We start from the raw sequence: 14,464 nt of genomic DNA on the forward strand, positions 1-14,464 counted from the left end.
AGATAGACATATTTGATACAGGAACCTTGACATGAGCTGGTTGCTAGAATGACAGAAAATGCAGTACCTTTTAATATTTCCTGACTTGCCATCAGAGACCCCCCCTCAGGACATGCCTTCTTGAATGAACTTTTTTTGGGTGACAAACCTTCTGGGGCAATATAGGACTTGGGTGAGTGTATGGTATGCCTTTCTTTTACAGAGCTGAAGAACAGAAAAGCTAAGACTGTAGAAGCGTTCTAAGGCATTAATTTTAGTAAAATCCAGGATCTGAAAATTAATCTCCTCAAAACTAACCAAGTCAATGTGCCTCCTAAAAGCCTTGGTATAGTGCTGAAGATATTCATATCTTAATTGGAGATCACTTGTCTATTGGTCACAATTGTGAAGAAAATCCAGATCTCCTAAACCTAGGAGTTTAGTACTCTCTAACAATATATTCACTTATGAAAAAAAAAGTCAACAACTTTCCTTTCAAAGTCCAAACTGCTTCTGTCTTTGCAAATAGGATATAAAGCAGAAACAGTAACACACCTGGCATTAAGTTGTTGAGTCTCCTAAAGTAATTTCTTCTAAAATAAGCTAAAATAAGATGGCAGAAGAGTAAGGAACCCTATTTCAACAGGTCCCCTGAATTGAGCTGGATATCTACCAGACCACTCTGAGCACCTATGAAATCAGCCAGAGATGTAAGAATATATCCAAATCTCTCTCAAAAGAATATCTCCTATAGTTGATTTTGTGGTGTGAAACGGGGAGTTGTGATTCTGTAGGCAGCTATTGGAAGTTAAATGGAAGGGGGAGGGAGCCTCCAGGATCTTGCACCACTAGAGCACAAAACCCTCCTGCGCTGGGGACTGGGCAGAGATTTGAAGACCTGGAGCATCGGGAGAGACTTGAGGGCAGACCCCAGACTGAAACCTGGAGCTGCGGGGTGTGTGTGGGCAAACTGACAAAACTGGTGGTTGCACAAAGGGCAGAGACATGCATGCCTAGACTTGGAAGTGAGGGCTGGGAATACTGGTGTGAGGCACACAACCAAGGATGTTGCAGTTTTTAGCAGCACAGACAAAAATGGAGGCAATGTGGTTGGAATGTTTACAGAAAAACAGGCTGCGGTCTCTCTGTTCTGAGACACAAGTTTGGATATGGTCACTTCTGCTCTGACACTTGGAACAGACACAGAAAGCTGCCAGGGAAAGCCACAATGGAACAAAAGCCCCCCAAAACTGGTTTGCATTGAGCCTATCCCCCACCAAAGGGGGACAAGGCAACTCCGTCCAAATAGGGTTGCCTGAGTAATAGCCCAGCAGGCCCTTCCCCAAGAAGACAGGCTAAGAGAACAATAGGCCAACAACCATAAGGTCCCTATAACACAGGTGTTATCTTGCTTGGGTTGTGGGCAATAATTTGCAGTAGGTACATTCCTTCAACTACCCCTCAACAGAATAACTAAGTGGAGGAACCCCCAACAGAGGAAAATTCAGAGACTGTGACCTCTACCATAGAACTAATGGATATAGATATAAACAAGACGTCAGAAATAAACTTCAGGATAATAGTTATGCAGATAATAGCCAGGTTGGAGAAAATTATTAATGGCAACATATATTCTCTAAAGGCAAAAGTGAGAGCGGATCTGGCAGAACTTAAAAATGATAACAATGAGACCCAATCTAATCTAGATACTCTAACAGCTATGGTAAATGAGACAGAAGAATGAATTAGTGATCTAGAAGACAAACTGGTAGAAAAGAAGGATCAGGAGGAGGTCTGGAACAAACAGCTTAGAATCCATGAAAACAATGTCAGACTATTGGGATTCCTGAGAAGGTGGAGAGAGAGAAGACTAGAAGAAATATTTGAGTAAATCCTGAGAATTTCCCTAATCTGGGGAATGAAACAAGCATTTGTGTCCTAGAGGCAGAGAGAACACCTCCCAAGACCAAGGAGAATAAACCAACGCCTAGGCACGTAGTAATAAAACTCACAAATCTTAAAACCAAGGACACCATCATAAGGGCAGTTAGTGGGAAGAGATTCCTTACATAGAGGGAGAAACATCAGAATAACGTCAGACTTGTCCACAAAGACCTGGCAAATGAGAAAGGGCTGGCAAGACATATTCAGGGTATTGATGAGAAGAACTTGCAGCCAAGAATACTTTATCTGGCAAGGCTGTCATTTAGAATGGATGGAGAGATAAACAGCTTCCAAGATTGGCAAAAACTGAAAGAATATATGACCACTAAGCCAGCCTTCAAGAAATATAAAAGGGGGGTTCTATAAAAGGAAAAAGACCCCAAGGGTGATATAGAACAGAAATTTACACAGACAATCTGTAGAAACAAGGACCTCACAGGCAACATAATAACAATAAAATCTTACCTTTCAATAATCACTCTCAATGTGAAAGGCCTAAATGCTCCCATAAAATGGCACAGGGCTGCAGAATGGATAAAAAGACAGGACTCATCCATATGCTGTTTACATGAAACTCATTTTGAACCTAAAGATACATCCATCCAGACTGAAAGTGAAGAAATGGAGAACCATCTTTCCATGCCAACAGACTGCAAAAAAAAGCTGGGGAACCAATTCTCCTATCAGACAAATTAGATTTTAAGCTAAAGACTATAGTCAGAGATATAGAAAGACACTCTATCATTCTTAAAGAATCTATCCAACAAGATCTAACAATTGTAAATATCTATGCCCCCAATATGGGAGCAGCCAACTACATAAGCCAACTGTTAACCAAAATAGACATATTGATAATAATACCTTAATTGTAGGAGATCTTAACACTGCACTCTCAGCAACAGAAAGATCATCTAAGCAGAAAATCAACAAAGAAACAAGAGCTTTCAATGATACACTGGACCAGATGGATCTCATAGATATATACAGAATATTCTATCATAAAACAACAGAATACTCATTCTTCTCAAGTGCACATGGAACTTTCTCCAGAAGAGACCACATACTGGGTCACAAATCAGGTCTCAACCAATACCAAAAGACTGAGATTATTCCTTGCATATTCTCAGATCACAGTGTTTTGAAACTGGAACTTAATCACAAGAAAAAGTTTGGAAGAAATTCAAACACTTGGAAGCTAAAGACCATCCTGCTCAAGAATGTTTGGGCCAACCAGGAAATCAAAGAAGAACTTAAACTATTCACAGAAACCAATGAGAACGAAAACACATCAGTCCAAAACCTATCGGATATGGCAAAGGCAGTCTTAAGGGGGAAATACATAGCCATCCAAGCCTTGCTAAAAAAGAAACCCAACCAACCAAACAAAAAAAAAAACCCCAGAAAAATCCCAAATACACATACTATCTTTACACCTTAACGAACTGGAGGATCAACAACAAATTAGGCCTAACCCACACATGAGAAAGGAAATAATTAAGATTAGAGCAGAGATCAATGAATTAGAAACCAGAAATACAGTAGAACACATCAACGAAACTAGAAGCTGGTTCTTGAAAGAATGAATAAGATCGATAAACCACTGGCCAGATTTATCCGAAAGAAAAGAGAAAGAACGCAAATTAATAAAATTATGAATGAAAGGGGAGAGATCAACACTAACATCATGGAAATAGAAACAGTAATTAGAAATTATTATCAACAGCTATATGCCAATAAGTCGAGCAACGAAGAAGAAATGGTTGCACTCCTAGAAATGTATAAACTCCCAAGACTGTAATAGGAAGAAACTGTCACCCTGAATAGATAGATAACCAGTAACGAGATTGAAGCAGTGATCAAAAACCTCCCAAAAAACAAGAGTCCAAGAACTGACAGACTCCCTGGGGAATCCTACCAAACATTCAAAGAAGAAATAATACATATTCTCCTGAAGCTGTTTCAAAAAACAAAAAGAGAAGGAACAGTTCCAGACTCTATGAGGCCAGCATTACCTTGATCTCAAAAGCATGCAAAGACCCCATCAAAAAGAATTTCAGACCAATATCCCTGATGGGTGTGGATGCCAAATTTTTCAACAAGATTCTAGCTAACAGGACCAAATAGTACATTAAAAGGATTATCCACCACAACTAGGTGGGATTTATCCTGGGGATGCAAGGGTGGTTCTCATTCGCAAATCAACCAATGTGATAGAACACATTAATAAAAAAAGAAAGAAGAACCATATGGCCCTCTCAATTGATGCAGAAAAAGCATTTGACAAAATACAGCATCCTTTCCTGATTAAAACTCTTCAGAGTATAGGGATAGAGGGAGCATGCCTCAATTTAATAAAATCCACTTATGAAAAATCCAGTGAATATCATTCTCAATGGGGGAAAGCTGAGAGCCTTTCCCTAAAGATCACGAACACAACACAGATGCCCATTCTCACCATTATTGTTCAACTTAGTACTAGAAGTCTCAGCAACAGCAATCAGAAAACAAAAAAGAAATAAAAGGTATTAAGATTGGCAAAGAAGAAGTCAAAATCTCTCTCTTCACAGATGACATGATACATTACGTGGAAAACCCAAAAGACTCCACCCCCAAATTACTAGAATTCATACAACAATTCAGTAATGTGGCAGGATACAAAAATCAGTGCACAGAAATCAGTTGCTTTCTTATACACTAACAATGAAACTGCAGAAAGAGAAATTAGAGAATCAATTCCATTTACGATAGCACTGAAAACCTTAAGATACCTTGGAATAAACCTATCCAAAAAGGTACAGATCTATACTCTAGGAACTACAGAACACTCATGAAAGAAATCAAAGAAGACACAAAGAGATGGAAAAACATCCCATGCTCATGGATTGGAAGAACAAACATTTTAAAAATGACTATGCTGCTCAGAGCAATCTGTACTTCCAACACCATCCCAATCAAAATACCACTGGCATTTTTCAAAGTGCAGGAACACATAATCCTATACTTTGTATGGAGCCAGAAAAGACCCTGAATCGCCAAGGAAATGTTGAAAAAGAAAATCAAAACTGGGGGCGTCATGTTGCCTGATTTCAAGCTATATTACAAAGCTGTGATCACAAGACAGCATGGTACTGGCACAAAAACAGACACACAGATCAAGGGAACAAAAGAGAGCCCAGATATGGACCCTCAACTCTACGGTAAAATAGTCTTTGACAAAGCAGGAAAAAATATCCAATGGAAAACAGGCAGTCTCCTCAATAGATGATGCCGGGAAAATTGGACAGCTATATACAGAAGAATGAAACTTGGCCATTTGCTTTCATCATACAAAAAGATAAACTCTAAATGGATTAAAGACCTCAATGTGAGATAGAAATTGATCAAAATCCTAGAGGAGAACACAGGCAGCAACCTCTTTGACCTTGGGCTGATATCCATGATCTATAAAGAACTTCTCAAACTCAACACCCAAAAAACAAATTATCAAGTCAAAAAATGGGCAGAAGACATGAACAGACACTTCTCCAAAGAAGACATACATATGGCTAGCAGACATATGAAAAAATGTTCTTCATTGCCATCAGGGAAATTCAAATCAAAACCACACTGAGATACCACCTTACACCAGTTAGAATGGCAAAGACTGACAAGGCAAGAAACAACAAATGCTGGAGAGGCTGTGGAGACAAGGAAACCCTCCTACACCGTTGGTGGGAATGTAAGTTGATACAGCCACTTTGGAAAACAGTGTGGAGATGCCTGAAAAAATTAAAAATAGAGTTGCCCTATGATCCAGCAATTACACTACTGGATATTTACCCCAAAGATACAGATGTAATGAAAGAAGGGCCATATGCACCCCAATGTTCATAGCAGCAATGTCCACAATAGCCAAACTGTGGAAAGAGCCAAGATGCCCTTCGACAGACAAAGGGATAAAGAAGATGTGGCCCATGTATACAATGGAGTATTACTCAGCCATCAGAAAGGATGAATACATAGCTTCTGCATCAACATGGATGGGGCTGGAGGAGATTATGCTAAGTGAAATAAGCAGAGAAAGTCAATTATCACATGGTTTCACTTATTTGTGGAACACAGGAATAGCACGGAAGACATTAGAAGAAGAAAGGGAAAAATGAAGGAGGAGTAAATCGAAGGGGGAGATGAACCATGAGAGACTGTGGACTCTGAGAGACAAACTGAGGGTTTTAGAGGGGAGAGGGTGGGGGAATGGGTTAGCCCAGTGATGGGTATTAAGGAGGGCACATATTGCATGGAGCACTGCATGTTATATGCAAACAATGAATCATGGAATATTACATCAAAAACTAATGATGTACTGTATGGTGCTAACATAATAAATAAATAAATAAATAAATAAATAAGCTAGAAAGAAATAAGAAACCATTGCTTCCAAATAAAAATACAATGATATCTGGTATTATTTAAAGACAATACCTCCCAACCAAGGCCAGCTACAAAATCTTCATATGCTTGACTTCCTCCTGTATTGGTGAGAATGGAATGTTTGTCTTCTTGTCCTTCAGCAACATAAAATACTGCGATCTTGTGGGTCTCTCGACTGTAAAACAAAAGATAACACCATTCATTTAATCATTAATTTATTCATTCACCCAATAATTAAGTCCAATGTACAAAGTATGTAGCAATAAAAAGATGAAAATGAATTAAATCTTGTAATCTACTGATGAAGGTATGTAATTATAAGTAAAAATTAGAAAAGTTATAAACTTGCCAGTAGAACGAAAGAAAGGTGTGATTACTTTTGACTGGAGAAACAGAGAGACACTTAAAGGAGACAGTAACACTGAGTTGGGTGAAGGCAAGTGAGTCTGACAAATGAAAAGGAGAAAGAGAGGAAAGACATGTGAATACATGAAGCATCTGAGGAATTATCTGTTGTACAATGTGGCTAAAATCCCAGAGTTAAATGCATGTATTTTAGAAATAAAACTAAGTAGTAGTATACAGATGACTGATAAATGATCTATTTCTTCAAAGGGCAGAATAAGAAATTTATACACAAATATTACAGAATCGTATGGAATAAGTGAAAAGCTCTTAGACATTTTCTTTTTACATTCTTTCAAATTAAAAAATAATAAAAACAAATTTCTCATATGACATTTGGCTTTCCAAGTTAACTAGGGCACACTACATTTGGTCTAGGATGATTTAACAAAGCTAATGAACTCTATGACCAGAGGTAATGTTTTCACTACTATAATATGTAGAAATTAGGAAGCAAACAAAAAAAACAGATCCAACAAGTAAGAACTGAAATTATTTTAAAAAGTTAGTCAGATAACCAGATTTTCCTATCTTGAGAAATTTGTAAGGTCATGATTGCAGGTTTCAACATCAGCAACTTAAAATCAGGAACAAAGATTATTAGCTACTTTCACTAATGGCAATATTTCACTTTATGGTGGGAACACTTAGGCAACTTTTGGTATATTCATTGTATTGTTAGGATAATCTAACCTAAATAATAAAATAAAATTGGGGTGTGCCTTCCAGAATTACAAAATAAGTATCTCAGTGGAGTCTTTCTCAAGCAAAACAATTTAAGTGGTGAAAATAATTTCTATAAAATCATTTAAATTCTCTGCATATTATCCTGAGGGCATATAGCAAATGGAAAAACATTTATTCAAGAAAACCTACCAAATCTAGTAAGAACAAAATGAGTTTTTGGCATCTGAGCCATGACTGCTCCCTTACCTCACCCTTTTACTTCTGCATTATACCTTGGGCATTCTACTCAGATCAAGATAAGGGTTCCCTCACTCCTCCAGTTCCAGGACTGGGAATATGGTTTCATCCTGAGAGAAGAAGGCTGCTGGCTGTGTTTCTCATCTTCCTGAGATCCATGCTACACATGATCTATTCCAGGCAGCTGTGACTGAGAGAACTACATCTCCCTTAACTCATCCAGCTCTCTCTCTTACAATGGAAGCTCTAGGTGCAAAAGGCTGAGTCTGTGCCAATTTTCCCCACTCTAGCTTACCAATAGGCTAGAGGTCACATACCAGTAGATGAAAGCTAAGATGAAGAACTGCCAATCCTTCCCTAACTGTTCACTTATCGAGTGAGGGTGTTACTCTAGGAAATTCATAGAAAGATACAAAAGATCCAGAATATCCATAACTATCTTGAAAAAGAAGACAAAGTTGTAGGATTCATAATTCCCAAATTTAAAACTTGCTACAAAGCCGCAGCAATCAATGCACTGTGGTAGTGTGATAAGAAGTGACAAACACATGTATATGGAACAGAATCTTTGATCTAGAAATAAACCTTTATATTTGTCATCTACTGCTTTTCTGACAAGGATACCATAACAACTCAATGGCAAAAGAAGCATCTTTTCAACAAATAGTGCTGGGGCAACTGGATATGTACAAGCAAAATAAAGAAGGTGGACTGTTACCTTGCAACTTCCTACCTCACACCAAAAACAACAAACAAAAAGGACATTAGATCTTAATGTAAGGTTTAAAAATATAAAGTCTTATAAGAAAGTTTATAAATCTAGTATCCATGGCAAAAAACTGTACATGAATGTTCACAGCAGCATTATCCATAATATCAAAAAAGTAAAACCAACCCAAATGTCCATCAACTGATGGATGTATAAACAAAATACCCATACACTGGAATATTACTCAGTATAAGAAAGAATGAAGTATTGAGACACACTGCAGTATGGATGAACTCTGAAAACACTATGCTAAGAAGCCTGCCACAAAACACCATATATTGTTTGATGCCTTTTATATGAAATGTCTAGTACAGGCACATCTATAGAAATAGAAGGTAGATTAACTTTGTCCACAGCTGGGGAGTGGGGGAAGAGGATGGTTGGCGGTAATGGGGAGTTACTAGTAATGGGTAAGGGATTCTTTTTGAAGGAACTAAAATGTTCTAAAATCAGGTTGTTATGACAGCTGCACAACCCTGTAAATATACTAAAAACATGTATACTTTTAAAATGAACAAAATGTGTGGTATAAGAAGTACATCTCAAAAAAAAAAAAAAAAAAAAGGAAGACGTATATCACAAGAAAACTGTTAGGAATTTAACTTGGAAGCATGATCCACTACATGTAAATTTTGATCATGGCAGAAAGGGAACTTCTCAGTGTTCTTACTCTGTTTCTGTTTCACAATCCAAGTAATTCTTGAATTATTTCAAAAAATTTTTTTCAGGCATAGGGCTATCGATTAGAACTCATAAATCACAATTTATAAAATTGGTTAAGACTTAAATAGAAATGTTCACCTAGTACTACATAAATCTAAAAGCAGGAAGAAAGGTATGTGCCATGTAGGAAAAAAATAGGACATAAATCTTTACTGTTGGGGTCCATTATCAAAGGAATTAGACTGAGACAGAATGAAGGTTATGCAAAGGCTTATTCTATGCCAAGCATTAGAAGTTAGACTAACCAGCCAGGGGTTTGAACAAGATTGAGACAAAGTGAAAGTTATATGAAGCTTTATTCTATTCCAAGCATTAGAAGTCAGACTGACTGGCCAGGGCTGCCTCCGAAGAGAGCAACCCCCTCCTGATCTCACAGGTTGGTTTTATAGGGCATAACCGGAGACCCAAGGTACGTGGCTTCTATTGTTAAGGCGTTTACTCCCGGAATTGATACCCGGAACCATACCAGGAACTACGGGGGCATTTATACCCGGAATGAAGTCCGTGGATGTAAACAACAACATAGCTACCTAGGCAATATGGAGTTGCTCTGGCTAAGCAGGCCCTAATAGTTAAACAGATTTTAACATTAAATTGGCCCTAACATTTACAATGCAAAAGTAAAAGAGAAATCACCTTTATATTATCTATAACCTTCCTACAATTTGTAAAAGCAGAACTCAGCTGCCCTTCATGTCAAATTTTAATCTTTCACCATTCCCTTTTATTTTTCTATTTACCTAACTACTGCTGCCAAACTGTTTGGTATATTGCCATTAACTTAATATGTATAATAATGAGTAACTAAGGAAAGATACCAGAAAAAAAAGCCATAAAATTAACAAACATGCAACTTACATGTAACCAGGTAAGAGTATGTATAGAACTGGCAAAATATTACGAGTTTACTATTGGAAAATTCAAGCTGAAGTCTACTAAGTTATAAGACTTCTGAATCCCGGCATATACACTGTGATAGAAATAATAATACAGGGGCACCTGGGTGGCTCAGTCTGTTATACATCTGCCTTCAGCTCAGGTCATGATCCTGGGGTCCTAGGCTCAAGCCCCAGATCGGGCTCTCCACTTAGTGGGAAGCCTGCTTCTCCCTCTCCCACTCCCCCTGCTAATGTTCCCTCTCTCGCTATGTCTCTCTCTGTTAAATAAATAAAATCTTTAAAAAGAAAAAAAAAAAGAAAGAAAGAAAAGAAAAAGAAAGAATAACACAAATTTTGATTTGAAATTAGAAAATCTGGTGTTTCAACCAAGAGGAACAGGCATCAATTAATCTAGTTGAAGAAAATAAAGGATCTATAAATGGTCCAGGGAGGTAAGAGTATAAACAACATCACTTTTTATTTTTCCTCTCTAGTCCATTAGAAAAGTATAAGCATACCTCAAAAATACTGCAGGTTTAGTTCTAGGCTATAATAAAGTGAATACAGCAATAAAGGGTTTATAAAAGTTATGTGTATACTTCACTATAGTTTATTAGGTGTGCAATAGCATTATGTCTAAAAAAAGCACATACCTTAATTTAAAAACCACTTTTTGCTAGAAAATGCTAACCATCATTTGAGTTTTCAGCAAGTCATAACCAGTGATAATAGATCACCATAACGAATATAATGAAAAGGTGTGAAATACTGCAAGAATTTCCAAAATGTGACAGAGATGCCAAGTGAGCAAATGCTGTTGGAAAAATGGTGCTGATAGACTTCATCTCTTGCCTTTTCTAACAGTCTCTTTAAAGTTGTAAAGACATGAGTCAAGGGGTTGGGTGCAAGAAAAGCAAAGACAGAAGAAGGGATAATAAGAACTGGTGCAACAGTTACAAAAATCTAAGGACAAGAGAAAGGAAATGGTCAAGTTTCGTGACTGAAATGATATTTCTAAACATAGTCAAGAAAATTATGAGGAGGATCTGATTTGGGAACAAATTGGTGACCTGGAAATGGAAATAAGGAGGCAGGTGAAATTTTGTAATACGCAGAAGCACAATCATGACAGAGAACTGACAGACAGAAGTACATGGAAAGAACGGGATTGAGAATTGGGATATCCCATTGAGAGGAATAACTATGTTAGGGGGTTCCGAGGTAAAAGATAAGCCAATAAAGACAAACTTGGAGTAATTCCAGAATTAGGAGTTGAATGAGGGAACTGTAGTGTTACAGAAGCCAGGGGGGAGAAGAACATTTTAGAGAACAGACAGCAGTATTAAATTAGGGGATATAATACTCAAGGGATTTTTAGGGCAGTGAACTATTCTATAGGATACTATAATGGTAGATAATCTGTTACTTTACATTTGTTGAAACATACACCATGTACAACACTGAGAATAAACTCTAAGGTAAACTATGGATTTCAGTTAATGTATCAGAACTGTTTGACCAATTTTAGCAGATGTTATCAAACTGATACAAGAGACAGAAAAAAGTATGTGTAGGAGGAAAAGGGTACGTGGGAACTCTCTGTACTTTGCAATTAATTATTTTGTAAATCTAAAACTGCTGTAATCTTTTAAATTGCTTATTAACTACATTTAGTTAATTAGAGGAATCAAAGTTATGTGTATAGATTAAGCATTGAGAAAACTTTAGACTTGATGGTCAAGGTACTAACCTTCAGAAGAATAGTTTCAGTAGAGCACTGAGGTCTGGAACATATGGTGAGCAAGAGAGCAAAAGAGTTATGATTCCTGCCCTGAAGGACATGCCCATCTAGTACCAAAGATAAATTATCATGGGGAAGAGTTAGGATATGAGAACTCACAGATTATTTAGAGAGTTATTATAATTATTCTGGAAGGAATAAGAATATCTAATAATAATACATAGTGATAAAATGTTATGACAGGGAAGTGTTACAGGACTCTGTGAAAGCACATGGAAGATCCACACATAGACTGAGGAGGAAGGTAAAGAGAGGTAGTTTAGGGAAAGGATTTCAGAAAAAATCATCTTTAAGCTGAGACTAAAAAAATGGACAGGAGCTATACTCTGAAAAATTTTATAGCCTAAGACCATTTCATTGTTAAAAAATAAAGAATAAAAGTAAGACAGAAGCATTCAATTCTAGAAGAAAAAAAATATAAAGTTTATAAATAAATAATAGACAAAAATTAATGAGTTAGAAAACAAAGTAGAATAAACGAGAAACTGTGTCTTTTAAAAAATTAAGTATATTATTTACATCAAGACAGAAAAGCCCACTGTGATGGTGATGCATAATTATAACTCTAGTTTAAAAGTTAGGAAATAAATGTTTTTAAAATAACCATAAACATAACAATTTGTTATTGGAGAAATACCATAACCTAAAATGTGAGGAAGAGGTAAAAGTATAAAGTTTCTGTATGCTATCTATCAAGTTGTAATCAGCTTAAAATGTTATAAATATAACATATTTTATGTATCCCTCTAGTGCTAACCACAAAGGAAAAAATCCGCAGCCCATAAACAAAACACTATGATAAAGGACTCAAACATACTACTGCAAAAAGTCTTTAAATCTCAAATGAAGATACTAAGAGAGAAAGCAAAAAGGATCTACAAAACAGAAAACAATGAAAAAATGGCAGTTGTAAGTTTTTAATCTCTCAACAATTACTTAAAATGTAAACAGATTAAGTTCTTTAATCAAAAGACACAGAATGGCTGAATGGACCAAAAAATGAGATCCAAATGATATGCTCCTTACAGGAGACCCATTTTAGCTTTAAGCACACACAGAGAATAAGAATTGAAGGTACAGAAAATAATATTTTAAGCAAACTGTAAACAAGAGAAAACAAAGGTAGCTATATTTGTGTCAGACAAAATAGACTGAGTTAAAAATGGTAAAAAAAAAAAAAAAAAAAAAAAAGACAATGTAACTACCATAAAGATAAAGGGGTCAATCCATCAAGAAGATATAACAATTATAGGGGATCCTGGGAGGCTTAGTTGGTTAAGTGACTGCCTTCGGCTCAGGACATGATCTCCGGATCCTGGGATCAAGCTCCCCATTGGGCTTCCTTCTCAATGGGGAGTCTGCTTTTCCCTCTGGCCCCAACCCTTCTCATGCTTGCTCTCACTCTCTCTCAAATAATAAAATCTTAAAAAAAAAAAAAAAAAGATACAACAATTATAAATATTTATGCACCCAGCATTGGAGCACCTAAATATATAAACCAAGTACTAAAAGAAAAGGGAAATACACAGAAATACAGTAATAGCTGGGGACATTAATACCTCACTCTCAACAAGGGACAGATCATCCAGATAGGAAATCAAATAAAGTGAATTTGAACAATACTACAGATCAAATGGACTTAACATATATATAGAACATTCTGTCCAATAGCAGCAAAATACACATTCATCTCAAGTGCACATGTAACATTTTCTAGGATAGATCATGTGCTAAAACACACGAGTCTCAACAAATTCAAGAAGACAGAAATTATATCACCTATCTTTTCCAACTACAAAGGAATTAAACTAGAAATCAATGAGCAGCAGGAAAGCTGGAAAATTCATAAATACATGGAAACTAAATGACACACTCCTGAACAACCAATGGGTCAAAGAAGAAATCAACAGGGAAATTAAAAAATTAAAAAATATCTTGAGACAGACAAAAAAGGAAATGTAATAAACCATAGCTTATGGAATGTAGCAAAAGCAGTTCCAAGAGGAGAGCTTAGAGTGATAAATACACACAAGAAAAAAAAAGTATCTCAAATAAACAACCTACTTTACTTACACCTAAAGGAACTAGAAAAAGAATAAACTAAGCCTGAAGTTAACAGAAGAAAGGAAATAATAAAAATTAGAGCAGAGGGGTGCCGGGGTGGCTCAGTGGGTTAAAGCCTCTGCCTTCCAGCTCAGTTTATGATCCCAGGGTCCTGGGATCGAGCCCTGCATAGGGTTCTCTGCTCAGCAGGGAGCCTGCTTCCCACCCCCGCCCCGCCTGCCTCTCTCAGTCTACTTGTGATCTCTGTCAAATAAATAAATAAAATCTTTTGGGAAAAAAATTAGAGCAGAAACAAATGAAATAAAGAAAGGAAAATGGTGGGCGCCTGGGTGGCTCAGTGGGTTAAGCCGCTGCCTTCGGCTCAGGTCATGATCTCAGGGTCCTGGGATCGAGTCTCGCATTGGGCTCTCTGCTCAGCAGGGAGTCTGCTTCCTTCTCTCTCTCTCTCTGCCTGCCTCTCTGCCTACTTGTGATCTCTCTCTGTCAAATAAATAAATAAAATCTTTAGAAAAAAAAAAAAAAAAGAAAGGAAAATGGAAAAGATGAAGAGCTGGTTCTTTGAAAATA

General features: G+C 36.9%; 1 protein-coding gene across 6 annotated transcripts in view; it reads right to left on the reverse strand.

Moving 5' to 3' along the window:
- RALGAPA1 (Ral GTPase activating protein catalytic subunit alpha 1) overlaps positions 1 to 14,464 on the reverse strand; it is a 246,928-nt gene that overhangs the window by 67,612 nt on the left and 164,852 nt on the right. For all 6 annotated transcript variants that reach the window (XM_059373090.1, XM_059373085.1, XM_059373089.1 and 3 more), the window contains one exon: positions 6,385 to 6,508. In XM_059373090.1, the coding sequence (XP_059229073.1) occupies positions 6,385 to 6,508 (124 nt within the window). The remainder of the gene's footprint in view (positions 1 to 6,384; positions 6,509 to 14,464) is intronic.

This window comes from Mustela nigripes, chromosome 13 (genome assembly GCF_022355385.1).
Source record: "Mustela nigripes isolate SB6536 chromosome 13, MUSNIG.SB6536, whole genome shotgun sequence".
NCBI lineage: Eukaryota > Metazoa > Chordata > Mammalia > Carnivora > Mustelidae > Mustela > Mustela nigripes.